The 22,139-nt window shown below is 38.4% G+C and overlaps 1 protein-coding gene across 2 annotated transcripts in view; it reads right to left on the reverse strand.

Annotated features, from left to right (window-relative positions):
* LOC128029276 (pleckstrin homology domain-containing family G member 2) overlaps nt 1-21,523 on the reverse strand; it is a 43,489-nt gene extending 21,966 nt beyond the window's left edge. The window contains exons 1-3 of one of the 2 annotated variants that reach the window (XM_052616957.1): nt 20,920-21,523; nt 10,293-10,370; nt 2,271-2,677 (exon numbers count right to left, since the gene is read on the reverse strand). In XM_052616957.1, the coding sequence (XP_052472917.1) occupies nt 2,271-2,677; nt 10,293-10,341 (456 nt within the window). In that variant the 5' untranslated portion in view covers nt 10,342-10,370; nt 20,920-21,523. Of the gene's footprint in view, nt 1-2,270; nt 2,678-5,850; nt 6,060-10,292; nt 10,371-20,919 lie in introns of those variants that run through there. The other variant, XM_052616958.1, reaches the window with a different exon arrangement.
* Between the last annotated feature and the right edge of the window lie 616 nt (nt 21,524-22,139).

A 22,139-nucleotide genomic window follows, 5' to 3' on the forward strand; every position in this document is an offset into this window, starting at 1 on the left:
AAGAATGAACCACCATCTGGGTGGGTCTGGACCAGCAAAATAAAATAACAGTATTCGTTCCACAGTCATTTCAAGTGTTTTCCTATTTGAGTTTATCATTCATATATATATTTCCATTTCAACTGCGGTTCTTGCCCATGTGAACTTCACACCAGCATGCTAGCGGTGATTGGTTCATATTGGTTGCTATATGGTTAATAAATTGTTCTGAGTGGTTTTTAGGTCATTTCTAGATGTTTGCTAGGTTATTTTGTGGTTAAGGTTAGGTTATAGCATTGCCAGCTGTTCGCGGTGGTGTTTTGGGTGGTTTGCAGGCTATTGCTAAGTGTTTGCTAGGTTGTTTTGGCTTGTTCCTAGGGTGTCGCTACAGTAGCTGCTCGCTTGGATGATTCGGGTGGTTTATAGGTTGTTGGCAGACTGTTCTGGCTGGCTTCTAAGGTGTTGCTAGCTGTTCACTGTAGTGTTTTTGGTTGTTTGATAATATTTTTTTTTAATTAATACAATAATTTATACTTTTGATGGTTTCTAGGCTGTTGCTAGGTGCTCGCTAGGTTGTTCTGGCTAGCCTATAAGGTGTTACTAACTGTTATTTGAGTTGTTTTGGATCGTTTTAGAGATGCACCACAATTTAAACAATTTTTGGTTTTTGGCCGAAAGAGAATTCTATGAATGTAATTTCCAATCATAAACCACTCATGCTCACCAAAAAAAGCAACGTCCACTCAAATAACGCGCTGACAGGAAAATTCTTGTTCATGTTTGAAACAGCACTACTGTGCTGTAGCATGCTGTTGGTAAAATTATGCTATGCTCTGCTCACATGCTCTGATAAAAAAAAATATATTTTTTAGGACTATTAATTATTTTGATAATTAGTAACAGTTATATCTGATTCTGTTTCATTAAACTGAATTAAATAATATAAATTGATATTTAACATTGATATATTTTCTGTCTAATTTTATTGTTATTTTCAATAAAAGTTATGTTTTTTTTCAGTATCATTAAAATTATTAAGTTAAGTTAAAAAGTCTTACAAAATTAATTTATATTATTTAATAAAATAATAAATTATTATTACAAATCAATTTATACTTCCAGAATCCAGAATTTTCATTTCAGTGCAACCCTAGTTTCTAGACTGTTGCTTGGGGCTTGCTACCGTGTTGCTACAGTACTTGTTCACTCGAGTGTTTTGGGTGGTTTCTAGCCTGTTGCTAGGTTTTTCTGGGTCGTTTCTATGGTGTCGCTAGCTGTTTTTTTTGGTGGTTACTTGGCTGTTGCTAGCTGCTTGTTAAGTTGTTTCTACAATGTTGCTACAATAGCTGTTTGCAGTCTTGTTTTGGGTTGGGGGGTTTCTAGGCTGTTCCTAGGTGTACTGAGTGTTTTGTAATGGGTTGCCATGGGTTTTCAACAAAAGAGCCCATCTTGCCTCAAGATATTTTGAAAAATGTTTTTGTAATAAAAGTCAAGGGTCCGAACAACCATTATAATTTCATTGCATGGACAAAAAACATTTTTCAAATGTATCTGATTTTGTGTTTAACAGAATAAATAAATACATACAAGTACAGACCAAAAGTTTGGACACACCTTCTCATTCAAAGAGGTTTCTTTATTTTCATGACTATGAAAATTGTAGAGTCACACTGAAGGCATCAAGGGCTATTTGACCAAGAAGGAGAGTGATGGGGTGCTGCGCCAGATGACCTGGCCTCCACAGTCACCGGACCTGAACCCAATCCAGATGGTTTAGGGGTGAGCTGGACCGCAGACGGAAGGCAAAAGGGCCAACAAGTGCTACGCATCTCTCGGGGAACTCCTTCAAGACTGTTGGAAGACCATTTCAGGTGACTACCTCTTGAAGCTCATCAAGAGAATGCCAAGAGTGTGCAAAGCAGTAATCAAAGCAAAAGGTGGCTACTTTGAAGAACCTAGAATATGACATATTTTCAGTTGTTTCACACTTTTTTGTTATGTATATAATTCCATATATAATTCCACATGTGTTATTTCATAGTTTTGATGCCTTCAGTGTGAATCTACAATTTTCATAGTCATGAAAATAAAGAAAACTCTTTGAATGAGGAGGTGTGTCCAAACTTTTGGTCTGTACTGTATATGTTTTAGAACAATATTATGATGAGTTTTTTGGTAAACTAGACCAAGGTTACAATTATTAAAAAGAAAAAAACTTTACTTTAACATTGTTTCTGTGTTACAGTATGAAACATCGTAGGAACAGAGATCAGCACGTGTCTGGTCCTTACCTCCACAATGCTCTTGAGGTCCCTCACATAGGCCTGCTCGGTCTCCACTATCTCCAGAGCCACCCTCTCCAGACGAGTGAGTTTGGGCTGCGGTGCTGTGGAGGCAGAGAGGGGACCGGCTCCTGTCAGTAGGGAGAGAGGGGTGAGGTCCAGGCTGATGTCGGAGCCATTATGCTGCGGCCCAGGGTAGGCCGGCACGGCTCCGTAGGGGAGCGATGAGGAAGAAGAGGAAGAGTGCCCATCCTGCAGCGAGACAGATGAGGCAGAGGAGCTGAGACTGGCTCCACGGTCACTGTCAGAGCACACCGTGTTAACTGAGGTGCAGCTACCACGGGACGCGCCCCCTGAGGAGGCCATGCGGCTCACAATCCCACTCAGCGAGGACACAGAGGAGGGGCGCTTGGCAGCTGCAACAGAGAGAAACAGAAACAATGTAGTGTGAAGATACTGGTAATCACTGCATAATATAGCATTTTTGGTTACTGAATAAAAAAAAGGTTTAAGACAGTAAAACAATATTATGAAAAGCAAAATCACAAATGAAATCTCTTTCATATCAATTGTTCCTATTAAGATGAGAGCAAATAGTGACTTTGGATTAAATCATCTGCTTTCTGAAGACCACAGTACGCATACATTCCAGAATACATTACAACGGTGTCTCAAAACTGTGCACGGCATACCGAAGTCTACATGCAAAAATTAAAGAATTTAAAACTTACAATAAATTTCTAATTTTCAATAGAACATTTTAATTTCTCACTAAATACCTCACTTTGTTTGTTTTTTGTTGTTGTTTTTATTAATAATCTTTAATTTAGTCTGGCATTCTCTGATTTTGCGTGTTGTGTTGTCTTGTCAAGTCAAGTCGAGCTTTATTGTCATTCCGCTACATTTGTGGACATACACTGGAACGAAATGCCATGCCTCACAGGACCATGGTGCTACATAAATACAGACATATAACAAAGAAGTAAAACAGTATAAACCTATACACAACTAACCTACTGACAGATTTTGACTATAAATATAGTATATATAAAAATGTTTACATATACATAAACTAAAAAATACAAACTATACGAATGTTTTACATAAATACTGTACCTATACACAATTAAACTACTGACAGATTTTGACTTTAAATATACTATATAAATGTTTGCCTATACATAAACTAAAAAAATACAACTATAAAATGCTTTGCACAAACATTGTACCAACAAACAGCTAACCTACTGACAGAATTGAAGAGCGTGAAGAGCAGCGGGCTGAGCACACAGCCTTGTGGGGCACCTGTGCTCAGTGTGGTAGTGCTCGAGCTGTTGTGGCCGACACGGACTGACTGAGGTCTTCCAGTTAGAAAGTCCAGGATCCGATTACGCAGGGAATTGTTAAGGCCCAGCAAGTTTATTGTGTTGAAAGCTGAGCTGAATTCGATGCAACAGCATTCTAGCATAGGATGCTTTTTTTGATGTTGAGCATGACTAACCTCTCAAAGCAATTCATCATGATTGGAATAGGTGCTATGGGACGGTAGTCATTTACACGGGACACAGGTGATTTATTTGGTACCGGTATGATTGCTTTGGATTTGAGACATGTGGGGACGACTGCCTGGCTCAGCGAGGTGTTGAAGTTATCTGTTAGGACATCTGTGTCAGCTGTGCAGAATTGTCTTTCAGTACACGGCCAGGTAAGTCATCAGGATCCGCAGCCTTGTGTGGGTTAATCCTAGATAGGGTTTTTTGAGCATATGACCATTTTGCATTTTTGATGCCACAGGACAATTCTCTCTCGCTGTTTTGAGGAACCTCTGCTGTAATCCACAGCTTTTGGTTGGCACGTGTGGTGATGGTCTTGGTGACTGTCACATCATCAATGCACTTTTTGATACAAGCACTGACAGTTTCAGTGTACTCCTGCAGCTCTGTGAGGTTGTTGCAGGTGGCTGTCTCTTTAAACATATTTCAGTCTGTGCACTGAACGCAGTCCTGTAATGTTGATTAAGCATCATCTGGCCATATTGTGATGAGGTTTCCAATGTTTTTTTAATTTTTTTAAAAAAAAGTAAGGTACAACCCAACAGTAAAGTACAAAGACAAACTACAAGTGCTTACAAACTGCTTTTTGCTAATATTTTCTCCCAGCCTCAAAAGTGTGACTGTGCAAATCTAAATCGCACTGACTTGCAGCAAACCCACAGGAGCTGTCAATCTAATGGTGCAGTGCACGTCCTGTATAGACAGGAAACAAAAATCAACTTCCTGACAGCAGTTTTCTGGACGATTAAACCTGCAAACACAGAAGTCATTCAGTCAGCCATGCCCTCAGACGACCAGAACATCTAAAACAAAACAGTAACGACCTGCCTGAAAAGCTGTATCAAAACTGAACACAACAGTCTGGTCGTCAAGGCAAGTGAACACAGGCTGGTACAGAGCGCGGGGAAGATTGCCATTGTTTAAATGCTGAATGCTGGGCTTGTTACAATGGTGGCCCAGTTACAGGGCACAAGCCGGTGGAGACGAACAATCCTCCATTTCCTCTGGCCTAGCAGCCAGGGCGACGGAGTCAACTGTTACTCTCTACACTCCCTTCCTCGCCAAGTCTGCCTATCATTCATCAAGTATTCCAACTGACCATTAGCTGAAAAAGCTTGCAGCCTTTTCTCCCATTCCCTGCATTCATACAGGGTTTGATAACAATAATACTGATGGCCTGAATTTAATTTAAACACACTCATAAAGTACATGAAGGCACAAGTTTATCTTCTGCTGGCTCTAATCCAAGATCAGCACCACGATGGCGGCAGTCGCACATGAAAAAAAAAAAAAGTTAAATGAGAAAAAGAAAAATTGTGATTGTAAAATCCTTCATGGCCAGACATAAATCAACGATATGGCCATCTTTTGCTCTTCGTTAGATGCTTATCTCAAGATCAGCTGTACTGGTTGCAAAAGCATTCAGGAAAAAGTTAAAAGCGCAGCATAAATTCAGCCAGACAGATGCATGAAGTGTGACAATGTAAATCCAGTGCATCCTCTGGAACAAAAGCAAACATACAGCGTTCTTGAAAATGAAGTCATAAGCTTTCATGTGGCATGGAAGAACCATCAGCAATCTCTATGGATTGCCTAAGTTTGCAAAAGCCTTTAAGCGAACAGCACAAGTTAGAAAATGTCCAACAGACCAAACCACCAAACCATCTCTAGACAAGACTGATGAACATGTGCATGAGCCAACACATATACTGTTCTTCAAAATTATATGATTCTTAATGGAAAATGGAATGACTCATTGAATTAATAAATTAAATAATACATTCTCATAACATAGATCTTCTAATGTAAATAATAATGTAATATTAGTCAGTGATATGTTCTGATGAGTTACAGTAATTGTAATATTTTCATCATAAATCTCATGCACACCATTCAACTCTTATTTAGTAATTCAAACTCAAATAAAGAGCCTAACAAGGCTCACCTAACAGAGAATCAGGCCTGTTATATAGATCACGGCAGTCTGTGGAAATCATTTGCCCAGACGAGTGAAAGCCAAGAGAAAGAGCACATACCTGATCCGCAAGGCACTGCAGTATCAGCTGGAATGACCACCAATGCGGTTAGTCTTCTAACTGTAGTTTAGTTAGTCCTCATAACTAATTTAAAGCAAATGGCTACCGCCGTCTTTCAGATGATTTCTGAAACTGAATCTTATTCTAGCAGAGACTGAATGGACCTCATTAGTCATAAAGCTAACAGGAACTACGTACCATATCTAATGTGCAAAAAAATGTGAGTTGGGCTGGTTGCACACTTTCTCTCATAGAGAGATTTCCTGCCTAGGTGTGTATTAGCGCGCAGGCCGCAAAACCACAGAGAGCTGCCAAACTCTTCAGTCCTTACCGGAAAATACTGAAGAACATTTATGTGTTTGAGAAACATGACAACAACATATGATGAACCACTGAATTAGAGTGAATTAAATTTGTATTAGACTGAATTTCATAAAAACATATCTAGGTCACATTTCATATCAAAATAAAGAAAACTGTATAACAAAATGAAAACTGAAGGAGGAAATACACTTAACTGTCATAATACAAATGCTTCTTTAAAAAAAAAAAAAAAAAAAAAAAAATTACATCAAGTCACTCCTGCGTGCTCTCTCTCCCTCTATATATACACACACACACACACACACACACACACACACACACACACACACACACACACACACACATATATATATATATATATATATATATATATATATATATATATATATATATATATATAAAGAAGAAAGACATGACATTTGCAAAGTATGGTAACCCATACTCGGAATTTGTGCTCTGCATTTAACACACACACACACACACACACACACACACACACACACACACACACACACACACACATATATATATATATATATATATATATATATATATATATATATATATATATTTATAAAGAAGAAAGTCATGACATTTGCAAAGTATGCTAACCCATTCTCGGAATTTGTGCTCTGCATTTAACACACACACACACGGCACAGTGGGCAGCCATTTATGCTGCAGCACCCGGGGGTTGTTGGGGGTTCGGTGCCTTGCTCAAGGACACCTCAGTCTTGGGACTGCCATCCCTGAGACTCAAACCCACAACCTTAGGGTTAGGAGTCAAACTCTCTAACCACTAAGCCACAACTTACCCGAGGGTGCTCTGCATTTAACCCATCCAAGAGCACACACACAGCAGAGAGCAGTGAGCGACCATGAACATACTCTAGTAGCATTTACATAAAGTATACAAAATACTCTTTTGGCAAGTAACTTTTTCAGCATCTATATTACTTTATACAGTGGAGTACAGATGCACCGTTCGACCGTCCATTTTTTGTTTTATTTCAGACTTTCTTCTGTTCTGTGCTTGCACACAAACTGCAGTCATTCTCCTAATTGCCATTTATGCGGGAACATTTTCATAAATAATTATGTTATTATTATAATTAGTCTGTGAACGGCTGTTAACAGGCGAGAGACTATGGAGTCGGACACAAAGAGGAGAAATACTGTAGCAGTCAGAACAAGATGACTGTTTACGATGTGCAAAAGAAAGAAAATCAAAACATTGAATTTTATATGGATGTGTTTCTGAGGTGAATGAAACTGATTCCATAAATGTTGTTTCTTTTCATTCTTTCTCTGTATGATGCATTTAAATGTGTTCTGCCGTGTTTACAGTGTAACCAAGGGAACGCTGTATCACTGTACCATAAGCGCTGCCTGCTGTCAGAGTGAATCTGCTTCTCATTCAGACCGTCTACTGTTTCTATTTCGTGCAGATGTTTTGTGTAGCATAAATTCACCAAGATTAAGTGAGATCACTCTGTTTTTGCGTCAGACTTTGAATATATACGGCCTAATAAAAAAAATCAAACATTTCACATGTATTGTTTTTTAATCAATTCATGATTAAAATGCAGTGGCTTCTTCTAATTTCAAATGGTTATGAAAAATCTAAGTTTAACACAGAGTGAAGAATATGCAAATGTTATTTTATGTATGATTTTTGTATGACCTTTGATAAAAATGTGCATTTGATTAATTTAATTTCCGTAGTATTTCTTACCTGAATAAAAACTAACTTAACCTGAAAAAATTCATATCATAGCTCTCTTTATTCTTTTGCATTTATTTGTGCTTTTGTTAGCAATTTTTTTTTTATTTGTTCTTATTCTATGATTGACTTATCGGCAGATATACAGCATTAAAGTTACATTAAAAAAACGAAGAAGAAAAAATAGACGTTATCTTTATTAACAAATCGCATAGGCTATTTGAAGTTTAAACAAGTACATTATTGTCTAAAAAAACATCTTAAAACTACATTCCGAACAAATATACAAATATATATATATGGTGGTATTTTCTATTCTGTACAATGCATATTAAAGTAGTGTTCATAAGCACAGGTACACCTTGTTTACATTACTGCGTCTCATTCAGGTCGTCTGCAGTTTTGTTCAGATATGTTTTATGTAGTAGTTTCACAAAATTTAAGCCTGACAATTCTGTTTTTGCTTATAATTTCTAAATAATATGGTCTAATTTAAATTTAAAACTACTCATGCTGCATGTATGCTGCATCTTTGTCATGATTAAAATCCAGTGGTTGCATCTAATTTTAAATGGAAAGAGCACAGACAGAGCCTTAGTTTTTTCATATTAAGAGATTTATTTCATTTGTGTGACTCATTTGATTTCGGGTTTGTTTCATATTTCAATTTCACAAATACATTTTCAGCAATACACTTATAAAACAACACCTTGTAATTTATTGTATAATGTCTTCAATCTCATTTTGTAAAAAAAAAAAAAAAAAAAAAAAAGAAAAGTGAGAAAATCGATACATAAATCTAAATCGTAGTTCGAATTGAATCGTGAATTGAGTGAATCGTTACATCCCTAATAATTATATATGATTTGTTATAATCTAATAAATATATAATATAACAATATAAGTTTGGGGTCATTTTTATCAAATTCATACTTTTATTCAGCAAGGATGCATTAAATCAATTGAAAGTGATAGTGATTTCTGAAGGATCATGTGACACTGAAGCCTGGAGTAATGATGCTGAAAATGCAGGTTGTCATCATGTGAACACATTTCATTTTAAAATATACATCTAAACAGAAAACTTTAAAATGTAATAATATTTCTTAATATTACTGTTTTTACTGTATTTTTGATCAAATAAATGCAGCTTTGACTTCTCTCATAAACATCCTTTAAAATCGTACCCCAAACATTTGAACAAGCTAGCACAAGTTAACACAAGTTAGTGGCTCAATAACTTTCTCCTCCTCCAGATAATGACATCATTTGTATTGGTAACACAACAGAAATCAGTTTCCAGAAAAATAAAATAATAATAATAATTACTTAAAGTTAGTTAGGTTATATCCTATTTTCTGTGTAGAGTTAGAATTAATAATGTTTAGATGCCTGATCTTGGCTACAGCATATATCTGAAAGTGTGGTATGCCTTTTTTTAAAAATGCATCCTAAAATTACAACAAAAGACATTCAAACTCTTTCGAAAGGTAATGCATAAGAGGAATGATTCACAAAATAACAGTACAAGATGCAGCTGAGTTCAAGCGGTGAATGTTTATCTGAATGGTCATATCCGAGTGCTAATCCGTCTGTTGAGATACTTCCTGTATGCTGTGCCAGTCTGCACCTGACGGCCCCGTCACAGGAAGTGGTGAAACCAAATACAAGTGGTTCCCTCCAAAGGTGCTCAGAGCTCAACACCACCTAGTCATCACATGCTAACTGAGGTCAGGACAACATGATTTGGGTCAAACGCCTAAAGATGTTTATATTATGACATTTTCCTTTGAAATCTGTCCACATATATTTGAAAATATATTAACAAGCATTTATGTATTAACAAGCAAGCTCTTTTGGGATGTTATGCATAGTTTATCGATGACAACTTGAAAATGTTCCAGATTCTATTTGACATAAAAATGTATTTCTAAACATAAACGTGTCTCTTGGTCTCTGTAGAATGATCAGAACTATTTAAACCATGAATTGTTTAGAGAGCCCAATCTAACCCTAAACACTTATGATTGTCAGAACGGTCTTGTTCAGTTTGTTTAAACTGATAATGCAAGCAACCATTCTTTGTAATGTAGGAGAGGCTGAGGTCCAAAATTATCAAGAGGGATACCACCTGACTAAATCGGAACCTGATAACTGTTAGCATTTCATTCCTAATATACACTCTTATCTCGGGCATGCTTGATGACTTATCTCCATTGAAAATTGTGCAATATCTCACAAAAGTTATCTTTTCCCATTTTCCCAATATTTTGTTGAATGAGCGTTTCCTGTCAGTAACTTGGTTAATTACATAATACATAATTACTGGGATATTACATCATCATGCTCAGATTTCCAAACATTGAACATTCTGAAATTAAAAGTGGCATCTGACCTTGGTAGCGGTTTTTTTTCTGGTTGTCGCGGCCCGCCCCCTCAGGCATGGTGTGATTGTATCACAGGAAGTTGAAACCTGGAAAACAAAGTGTTAAAAAAGTAAAATGTAACACTATCACTTTGCAGCAAGAATGCCTGCTGGGAAAATAAACGAAAAATCAAGTAAGTGACATCTTTGGGCAGAAGGATGTCCTGCAGTCAGCTCAGACATAAGTCAGAACATTTGAACCACTTAACAAATGTAGTGTATACTTAATTTTAGACTGAGAAAAACTACAGCAAACTAGCTCGTTCTTCATCAGTTCTACAGAGCTTTCCGCTTCTTTCACGAGAAGAGAAAGATAATTAAAAAAATCAAGAGGAAAAGAATACCAAAGGCCTGAGCTAAGGCAATTAAAAAGCTGAGACTCAAAAGACGCTGTTTGAGAAAGAGTTGGGGTGTACTGTAGCTTGCAGCCTTGCTTCGAAGGGTTTTTTTCTTGAGTTCTCTCTCTCTTACAAAAGAAGAGAAAATGAAATGTATGTAATGGTTGGCACAGACACAAAAATCAGCTCCCTTTCCCAAATGTTGAGCATGTGTCCCGCCAGTGCAATTGATGCTGGAACTTCTGGAAAAGGAAACAATCTGAATAGACAGGGCTCCTCTATGATGTGTTAATGTTTATCGTATCCCGACAAGCTGTCTCCCATGTCACCTGCCCCAGCCTTCACTCCACAGCCTCCCCCCGAGGACGGGACCAGCAGACGGGAAAGCTTGAACTATCCAACCACCCTCAGAAACTCAGTAACATTTCACAGCATTGGGTAGAAGTTTTACATACTTATTTTGCTCTAATGTCTTATATTAAAATTCACACTGCTCTTTTTCTACGCTTTGATTTATGAATTTTAATAAAGAGGTTTCTATAATCTAAAAAGGGGGGTTTAGAGGACCCAGAATAAATAGTGGTCAAACACTAACAAAAACGGCCGCCATGTTGTGCAGATGCTGTGTGTTTCGTTGTGAAAATGAAACTACTTTCTTTGGTCTTCCAAACAAGGACATAACTAGAAATCAGTGGTTAAGTTGTATTTACAACACTGCTCCAGAACAGTTCAAACCAAATATTCAGATGTGTGCAGCGCATTTTTATGGAGGATGAGGACTCTTTCCTGGGACAGTGGCCTACAATGCCCGTTTCTATAATCTTTGCAAGGAAAGTAATTTTAAAAGTAATTTTAAAAGTAATTTTAAAAGACGACATCGCCATTTGCATTGAACCTTCAGCTTCGTAACTTTGTTTTTATTTATTTTTATGCTCAAACAACAATATTACACACTAACTAATGGGGGGAAAAAAAGTCAAATTGCAATCAACCACCCCTTTAAATATCCAATATTGACCATTACAGATAAATGTTTTAAAAATCTGCAAAATTGTTCAATAACTAATATGGTACATACATATTGTGCATCCCTATCATTATATGGAATTTTATCATTTACATTCAGCATTGCTTTGTCTCTCCTGTCAAAACAGACCTGCAGTCTAATTTTTGGTCACGATCCACCGATCGACAACCGCTGATCTAAAGTTTTGTATCATATACCCCGCAGAACCTGATTTTACCAAGTGAGACATGTTTCTGGGACAGCATCTTTGTTGTCCCTGGAACAACATTGTGATTAACCAATCAGATTTGAAGAACCAGTTTATAGATTTTGTGAAGTTTACACTTAAAATCACTGTTTTTAGGGATTACTCATGGTTAAGGTTGGGTTTAGGTGTAGGGATATGGTCAAGAATATATTTTTGGAGTAAAATGTTGTTCCAGGGTCAACAAAATATGTTGACCTAGGAACACATCTAACTCAGCAAAATCAGGACGAGCCATTTACCCCACAGAGACAAATTCAGTATATGCGTGATTTAGATCCTGTTATTTAGGCAGCTCTGTTTGTGTCAATACTTCAGTTGCAATGTAGCACTCAGAGCCAAGTGTAATGATCCGTTTTGGATGTCTCGTAACCAGACTAAATTAAAAATGACACTGGCACTTTTCCATGCACTGTCCTTCCGAGTGTTTCTCACCACAGTCCCCTGGGTCCTTAAGGGCTCATTTCCAGCTCTGCCTCATTAAAGGCATCTCACTTCCTGTAACTGTCAGCATGAAGGTTGTAGAACACTACAAGCCTTTGCAGTTAAATCCCCATGTACTTTTTTGGCTCCAAAGCTTGTTTGCTTTGAAATTCCCGAATTCCAGAAATGGAATTGTGGTAAAAAATTAACTCGTTTTCCGACAACAGATTCTAATAGCGAATAAATGCTTCTGTCGGGGGCGGGGACAGCAAGTATTTTTGAGGCCGAGTGGATGACAGCCAACATCTGGTTAGCCACACAGAGGTTAGAATGAGGTTAGCAAGACTCCACTCTCCCTAAAGCAGAGCAGCCAGTCTCCATACATCTTCCAAACACCCTGACATGCCCCTTGAGCAAAATTGCAACTTTGTCATAATGAAAAATGTCAAGCGGGAGGCCTTTTTCCACCATGTAATTTTCATTACAGTTGCATCTCTCGTGGCATCATTCCAGGTGCATCTGTACGCTCGGCACTCTGACAATCATAGAAACAAAACTACCCACTGACAGAGTCCTATTACAAGTAAGCACAGCTGGATAGCTGTGTACCTGTTCTTGCCTGCATATGTGTATGTGCGTTTTGGGGAGTTTTCTTTTGCATGTCTAAAAGATTGAAAAGCTGGATGACAATTATATGTTAGTGTGAAGGAGTTCACCATTTCTTGTATTGTACGGTAATATAAAAAGAGTCAATCCCTAACAAAACACAGCAGAATGCTGAAAAATAAAGCTTGTAGATATGCCATAGAACAGGGTTTCGAAAATGCAGGGGGTTCATATGGAAGCCTGTTTTTGCAACTTTCAATCACACAACTCAGATGTTTGATTTTGCTCTGAGAAAAGATCTAATATTCTTAGTTTATATTTCAATTTTTTTTAGAATTGCAAAAGAAAAAGAATTGTAAGACAAATTTAGAATTGCAAGAAAAAAGTCTGAATTGTGAGACAGAAATTCATAATTAACTTTTTTTCATGGCAGAAAATAAACAGTCTGTTTACATTCAAAGATGTCAACAGAATTCAAAGAAAAATGTCAGAATTGTAAAAGTAAATTTAGAATTGCAAGAAAAATTCTGAATTGCGAGAAAAAGTTTCAATTACCTTTTAGAGGTGAAAAGTTGTCATATTAAAATGAACAAATGGGGCAGCACAATTTATCTTAATAAACCTGAAATTGCGACAGGGAACACTTCCCATAACACCTGATGTACTTGCTACATTGCTAGAAGAATGGCATCTACGCTAATATTAGTCTGTTTCTCTCATATATCCAGATCAGAGGGTCACTGCAGTCACCCGGATCCAGTACGTATACAGCCCAGGTGGTGGATCAGCATCTAGAAAGGACCTCTACAGCCCTGAAAGACAGCGGAGACCAGGACATCTAGAGCGCCAGATACAGATCCCCTGTAAAGACCTTTTCACAGACGACCACCGGGACAAGACCAAAGGAAACAGATGATTCTTCTGCAAAATTTGACTTTGCTGGAGCCTGGAATTAAACTGCTGGTTTCGTCTCTTTAGAGGAGAACTGCCACCCAACTGAGCCTGGTTTTTCCCAAGGTTATTCTCTATTCTGTCACCGATGGAGTTTTGGTTCATTGCTGCTGTCGCCTCTGGCTTGCTTAGCTGGGGACACTTCATTTACAGCGATATCGTTGACTTGATTGCAAATGATTGCACAGATACTATTTAAAGGGGGGGGGGGGTGAAATGCTATTTCATGCATACTGAGTTTTTTACACTGTTAAAGAGTTGGATTCCCATGCTAAACATGGACAAAGTTTCAAAAATTAAGTTGTACGTTTGAAGGAGTATTTCTGTTCCAAAAATACTCCTTCCGGTTTGTCACAAGTTTCGGAAAGTTTTTTTTCGAGTATGGCTCTGTGTGACGTTAGATGGAGCGGAATTTCCTTATATGGGTCCTGAGGCACTTCTGCCGGAAGAGAGCGCGCTCCCGTATAGCAGAGCACTGAGAGCAGAGACATTCACTGATCAGAGCGAGAGCGTCGCGAAATGTCACAAAAGAAGTGTGTTTTTGGTTGCCAGGGCAAGACAACCCTGCACAGATTACCAAAAAAAAAAAACAGCATTAAGGAACCAGTGGATGGAGTTTATTTTTACAGAGCATCAACGGAGTTGTGCAAGTGTTTTTGTTTGTTCCCTGCATTTCGAAGATTTTTGTTTTACAAACAAGGCCCAGTTTGACGACGGATTTGCGTATCGTTTATTTCTTAAGGATAATGCAGTCCCAACGAAAAAGGGTCACAATTGTGTGTTGGAACCGCAGGCGGTGAGTAAAACTGCTTAAAATATCTCTGCCTCCTTGTTAGTGCGTCCCCTCCCATGCCGGAGACCCGGGTGCGAGCCCCGCTCGGAGCGAGACGTTGCTGCTGCTGCTCTCGTTCAGTTTCAGCCTCGGGATCTGATTCTGGATCATAAATATACGGCTGAATCTGACTGTAAGCCATGGTTTGTTTTGGATGATGGTTTTTTCCTCAAGTTAATGTCACAGCTTCCAAACGCTCTCTACGCAAAAGCCTACTGGCGCTCGTGATTCTTTAGCTCCGCCCACACATCACGCCTCCAGTCGGTCGTGTTTTTCCGGGAAAAATTGGTACAGACTATCTTTCTCTTATGAATATAATAAAACTAAAGACTTTTTGGAGTTATGAAGGATGCAGTACTACTCTATAGGTACTCAAGATTAACAGGAGATTGAGTGAAAACGAGCATTTCACCCCCCCCCCCCCCCCCTTTAAACTGAACTGATGATGACATCACTGAATTCAATGATGAACTGACTTTAACTATCATTTTGCATTATTGACACACTGTTTTGCTAATTAATGTTGTTCAGTTTTTTTTGTTTACAGCACTATATAAATAAAGGTGACTTGACTTGACTTGCATGTTATGTGATCAGACAACAGTGAACATGCAAATGTGCCGTAATTAAAATATTGGGTTAAAATTTCAAGGTCTACTTCAAGTAAACACTTTTACATACCAAGGATTCAGCTGACAAAAAAAATAATAATTGGGAACCCCTGCCACATATTCCCCAAAGAACCATTTCAGAAGGTTACATTTTCTTAGTATAAATAACTTTTTAATAATATTAAGAACCTCTTTCCGCTATAAATAAACTTTTGTTCAAGGAAAGTTTTCATTGCAGTTAAAGGTTCTTTTTGGAACCACAGATGCCAATAAAAAAAACTTTTATTCATTGAACAATTTCTTGAACATGTTAGACTTATTCATTTTCTTCATGGTTGTTTTGCAACCAAAAACACAAAGTTGACGCAAAGCTTCTGGTTTTAACTACAGTATTTAAAAAATCATTAAATACTATTACTTTTGACACTGAACTTTAAAGAATTGTCAACAGATGAATTTCTTATTGCAAACAGAGCCCACTACTATAAACTCACTCACAGCCAATCCAACTTCCAACTATCTAAAACTGCTTGACAAACATAAACAGAGATGCAAGTGAATGTGTGGAGGGGTGCTAGACATAGGAATGCTGGACATAGCATAATTGGTTTAATTTTGATTTGTATGAAATAGCCTAACTTTAACCTAACATAACGTCTTGTGGTTTGATGTGTACTCTAACAAATGGGAATAGGCTAATGGTCAGAATGCTTGTGTATTAAACCTCTCCATTCTACATTCATCGCCAAGGATCGATTTTATCGAGTTACAAGAAAGGAAGGCTATTGATGTTATTATTGATCATGCTAGCTACGTTATTCGAGTCCACACGTGACCACACGCGTCCAACTAGTAGTGACAGCCTGGTGAATAATCTGCATTACAAAAAGAAGGAATCTTTAAAGGTTGTTCATGATTACGCATTACTGGCAAGGTATCTAGTCTTAACAGTGCTATATAATATTAGCAGTGTTATATGCAGCTGTTTGGTAGATCGCACTCTAATTTGTTTGTCTACACATAAAAATGCGGCAGACTTTAATGGACGGAACATCGAATAACTCCAAACCGGCACCGTAACTTCATATTGTGGAGCAAAGTGTGGAGTGGTAACTGGTGTTATACTGTGTTCTGCCTTGGTCTCTCCAGGGCTTTTCGAATAATGGTTGAGAAGACCCATTATTTTTTCTGAAAAACAACAAAATTTGGCTCAGTGGTAGAACATTGCCTAGCAGCACAAAAGGTTGTGGGTTTGATTCCCAGGGAACACATGATAGATAAAAAATGTTAGCCTGAATGCACTGTAAGTCACTCTGGATTAAATAACAAACATAAATAAAACACATGATAAAGTATGTCTTGAATGTCCCCAAAATATCAATAACTCATTTTTGACAAATATCGAAGTTACAGTCTTTTGCCTTTGCATGGCAGTATTGTAGCCCATGCAAGGGTGTCATTCCCGGCCCTGCTGCTCTATTGTCTTACACAGAGTTTTGAAAGTTGTTTCTCTTCTAGCTGACCTTCACATTTCCCTCTGGAACCGGACCACAGCACTGCCATCCACTTCTCAACTACCCTTTCAACATGTCTGCCCACTGCCAGCACCATTTCTTTTAGCCTTTTCTTTGTTCGGTTAGACAATAAAGGCTTCACAAACACAATGTCTAAAGTGTGTTTGGGGTGGTCACCCATATTTACACATGCTGGTAAGGAAATGCAGTGGGCAAGAAAGCAAACGGGCACAAATAGTTAATATTCACCAGCCAAGATGATTAGGTTCTATTTTTTCAGATTGTTCCTATTGAGCTCAATACATTTCATGCACAAATCTTGGAGCTTTGGGAATTTGGCCTACATTTTGAAATGACCCATTAGTGCACAGTAAAACAGCTGTGCATCAGTAATGAATGCCATGTGAGATCATCCAAATTTGGCCATCATCAGCTGGCCAGCAAGAGCTTTCCCAGCCGTTCACAAGATGAAACAAGGCCAGTGACCTCACAATGACCAATAGAAAGCAGTTTATATAGTTCAAAAAACCCATTTTCATGGTTTTTCAGAAATATGTCATGATTGCACATAAAAACAAATCATTCCCCAGAGAACATGTGAGGGGAAAGAGTTTTGGTCGAGAGGGCTGAAACATCCAAGTTCCTGAGGCTTAATAAAAGTGTCATCGGGTGCAGTGAAGAGTGGGGCTATAAAAAAGGGCTTGTAGCCCTGAGTTCTTGCCTGCTCCAAAAGGGAAATTCCCTTTGTCTTTGTGTATGAAACTAATTATAGAAGGAAAGCTGTGTTGCAAATGGTGTCTATAAAATAATAGCTGTCTGTCCATAAAGTTCAAGGTGACAAACTAGCATGCAGCCCCATAAATTTTTTTCAAGAGCAGGAAAAGGCGGGCTAATGTACCTTTTAGAAGCCAGGAGAAGGAAGCACTATATCATGCATATACTATAGTGTACTGAGCCTGGGAAGTTAAACAGTTTTGTATTACTAATGGGAATGTTTCTAGTGATGTGAATCTAGTGAATGATAAAAGATGCAAAAAAGACAAATGGATAATGATCCAAGCAAGGCAAAGTGCATACAGAAGGAAATACGCAGAAATGTCATGAACTTAGACCTTGATTAAAAAACATGGCAGGGGTGCAGACAAAAACCTGGGGTGATCAAAAGCCACAGAGAAACATAGAAGGGTGGGGACGAATTACTCATGGAGGAGGCAGCCAAGTGCGGTTTTGAGTCACCAGACAGAGGATGGCATTCACCGCTGTGATGCTCCAGCTGTGTTTCACACACCTGCACTTGAAAACTCTCTAAAAAGTACGCGCTCTGTCACCTCTGCAAACACAAGACTCCTTGAGGACGGAGTCAGCAAACTCCACTGTCAACAAGCTCATCCCCTCCCAAGCCATCAACTCTTTGAACCACTTCCAGCTCTTTTCTCCTCCACCAGTGTCGGAAATGCCGCTGTTTGAGGGAGATGAGTGTAAAGCTCTTGGCTGCTGAGTGACTGTTCTAGCGCTTATTATGGGGGCTTCAGAGGTCGGAGTGGTGGGGGGGGTTATGTCTGTGTTTGCATTACTACCTCCATCAAAACATCGAAGTATGTTTTTTTTTAATTTATGAGTAAAACAAGGTCTGTGGTAGTATTGTCAAAAGGCCCGGTATTTCGGTACCAAGTCTGCACTAAAAAATGAAAACGTTATAGTACTTATAGTTCTTAAGTACCAGTGGTACAAAGTACCTGGTCAACCCTTGATGCACTATTGAAAGCTACATGGCGAACTAAAGACAAGGAAATGCATCAAACAAACAAAAAATACACTAATTCAATGCTGAATAAAGTCTTAGTTTTTGCTATTTTTGGACCAAAGTGTATTTTCGATGCTTCAACACATTCTAACTGACCCTCTGATGTCACATGGACTACTTTGATTATGTTTTTATTACCTTTCTGGACATGGACAGTAGACCATACACACATTTTCAATGGGGGGACAGAAAGCTCTCGGACTAAATCTAAAATATCTTAAACTGTGTTCTGAAGATGAACCAAGGTCTTACGGTTTGGAACGACATGAGGGTGAGTCATTAATGACAAAATTTAAATTTTTGGGTGAACTAACCCTTTAAAACCAAAGTAGACTTGTGTGTTAAAGCTCAGCGTTCGCAACAAAAATACTGAGACTATAAAAGACAAAACACAGAATTCAAGCTGTCCTTTGCACCTCAGATACAGGTTGTACTGCATCTCTCCACAAAGGACATGGAGCATGGGGCTGGGAACCTCATCAGCACAAATTCTTGTAGCTGGGGTGCAGTGAGAGGAAATGGGGATTTGGTGGATTCCCTCTGAGCTCTTAGGAGGAGGGGGTTTGTCTCCTAAATTCATGGTAAACTAAGCAGCAGGACAGCATTAGCAAGGACAGTTTTTCAAGTGAATAAGTGGATTGTGAAAAGGGGATGTTGGTTTTCAAAGCAAACAGAGCTTTGCATGTTAACCTTCACATTCAAAGCTCCAAACATCCAGAGGGAGGGTTTGGCTGACTTCCTGCCTCTCAGTTCAGAGTCCATGACCAATCCTGAAGCCTATTCTTCTCTTTGATGATGAAAATGACCAAACAATACCCCCCCAAAAAAGACCCAAACGGGCGATTTTTAAGATATAGTTTTGCCCTGAGATATGCTGCAATTTCCAAACAGCAAAAACAATGAAGTGACATTTATATGAAGAGTTTTCAGAGCTCAAATCCATGTGTGCTGACATTTTCAAGAAAATGTAGACCTTGAAGCCGGTCGAGAACACATGTGTCTTGCGTGTTTAAAAGGAAAATTAACATGACTCCACAGATCTACTGACAGACGAACTTTGTGGTGTGTGTGTTTAGGTCTCAATGCACATCTACATAAACTCACAAAACAACAGCAGCACTATAATGAAACTCAGAATAGCTGGGATGCATTACATACGTTTTTGTCCAATCAATCACATGATTTCAGACGAATTTCTTCTTGAATAGAAACTGACATATTTTGGGCTTAACGCAGGCAATATTTGCTCATACAGATTCCCACGTGTTACACCTAACATCTTTTCAATGGGTTTGTATTCCCGGCTGAACTAGCGAATGAGTAAATTGAGACCAGACGGGTTTCGTTGGGAAATTTTATTTGTCCACCCAGAATAGTCAGCATTCCAGCTGCTAAAGAAAATAGTGTTTGTTGAGCAAGAGGGGGGCTAAGAGTGGTTGAGAAAGCCTGGACTTTAAATGTCTGACAAAAGATCTGATGCTGACAGCAGTCCCATCATGTTTAAGGGTTTTCCACTGCTGACTGTGAGCCAAGATTGAGGTGATACACATATTTTAAGAAATCAGTCTATACCCTGCCAGAGAGTGGGCATCTCAAATCAGCCTAAGGTAGTTAACCGGTCTGTTGAGATGGTTTTAAAGGGGTTTTGGGCACCTTCCAGGCTGGAAAACCATCTTAAACCATCTTAAACCAGTAACAAGGAGTACAGTAGAAACCTGCTGAAAAAAATCTTAATCCATTTTAAACTGATTTGCTGGTTTAATCTGGTTTTATCTGGTATCGTTTGGTTATTCTTATTACAATCAAGTGTTTTTATTTAGTTTTGCTGGTCCAACTAGCTTAAAAACACCAACAAATCCCTCTTTATCCAGACAACAGATCACCTTAACTAGCCTGGGAGACCAATTAAGACCAGCTAACCATCTTGATTTAAGACATTTTCCCCATTGCATACTATAGAGAAATAAATGCATACTGCATCTTTTATGAAAACATAATTAGGAAATGTATGACATAAATGAATCTGGAGTGAGTAAACTAATTTAAATACTACTAGACAAAATGAGTATTTGTCATACTAAACAAGAATGATGTTGCATCAATCTCTTTGTTGAATTAACTGCACTGATCTACGTTCCAGTAGTTAGACGCTAATGAATAGATATCTATATATTTTTTAACTAAGTATCTCTGACCGTGAAAATCAAAATGACAAGTCTGAAATAGTTAACAAGCTGTGACACATACCTTTACAGCTGTGCTGACCGGAGACATCAAAAGTAACGCACCCAATGTACTCACTCACTCCGTTTTTAATTAAAAGGATCAACAGTTTTCCCAGCTCGTGCGCATCACGGAGTATTCCTGCTTGCTTTGGCTAAACAACACGTCTGGAGGCTTGGCTTCATGCATTGGAATGTACTAAGCAACGCTGGATGCTCCAGATATCAGTTTCCAACTTTCTCGAGAGTCTCGCCGCTGAGTATGAGGGGTCATCCTCACTGGATTTACCGCTCGTGCGAACACAGCTCCATATATGAGTAACAGTCACGCGCCACTCAGTCCTGACGCTCTGCGCGTGCGAACGCCGAAAAACGCTAGCGTCTTCCTTTTGGTTTCTTTGTCTCCGCTATCCACCCTCACACTACATTTAGACTGAGTAGTAAATGTATTTATTTAAAAATGCTAGGAACTTGTTTGTGGAAAACTGAGAAAGTGAAGTGAGTTTGGCTACACGTGCCTTGAAAATAAGTGAGCGCGAGTGTGAGAGGAGTATTGACGTGCCCCCCGTGAACACGGACGGACTCCTTGAACTCCCTGTCAGCGTTAACTCCTACTGCTGCTGTCCTCATTCATCAGTTTGCTTTGGGGAATATGATCAGTGTCCCGCAAACCGTACAATTACGTCGGATGAGTGCAGAGATCAACAAAGCTGTTTATGTCACGAGGGCGTCTCTGTGAACTGTGGTTCATCATCTTTGTAGAGCAATTAAAATCAGCCGGAGAGGTTATGAAGTTGTTCTAGGCACAGTGCCCACATCCTCAGATGTCAAATAACCTGTTATGATTGCATTTACGTCATCTGTATTATCAGTTATCAGACCCTGATTCTGTAGGGTAGATCACACTTTTTACTTAATGCACATTTCTCAGGATGGATTATTTAGACACATACCGAAAGTCTATTAATGATATATAAAATATCAATAAAAATAGTTTTCCCTGGAATACAAATGTTGATCATTTTCCTACATCAATTGCATCCCATCAATATACATTTTCACACTGAATGGGGTAAGTTGTCACAATGAAAAAACATGTAAAGCATTAATTAAAAATAAAACAACTTATGAAACAGTCAAAAGTACACAGGGTAACACTAATACATCAAACCATTATTTTAAATGAATTTAGTACCTTTAAAACACACTTGACTACTTGCTCCATTAAAAATGTGACTGTTATCC

The sequence above is a fragment of the Carassius gibelio genome, chromosome A15, assembly GCF_023724105.1.
Source record: "Carassius gibelio isolate Cgi1373 ecotype wild population from Czech Republic chromosome A15, carGib1.2-hapl.c, whole genome shotgun sequence".
NCBI lineage: Eukaryota > Metazoa > Chordata > Actinopteri > Cypriniformes > Cyprinidae > Carassius > Carassius gibelio.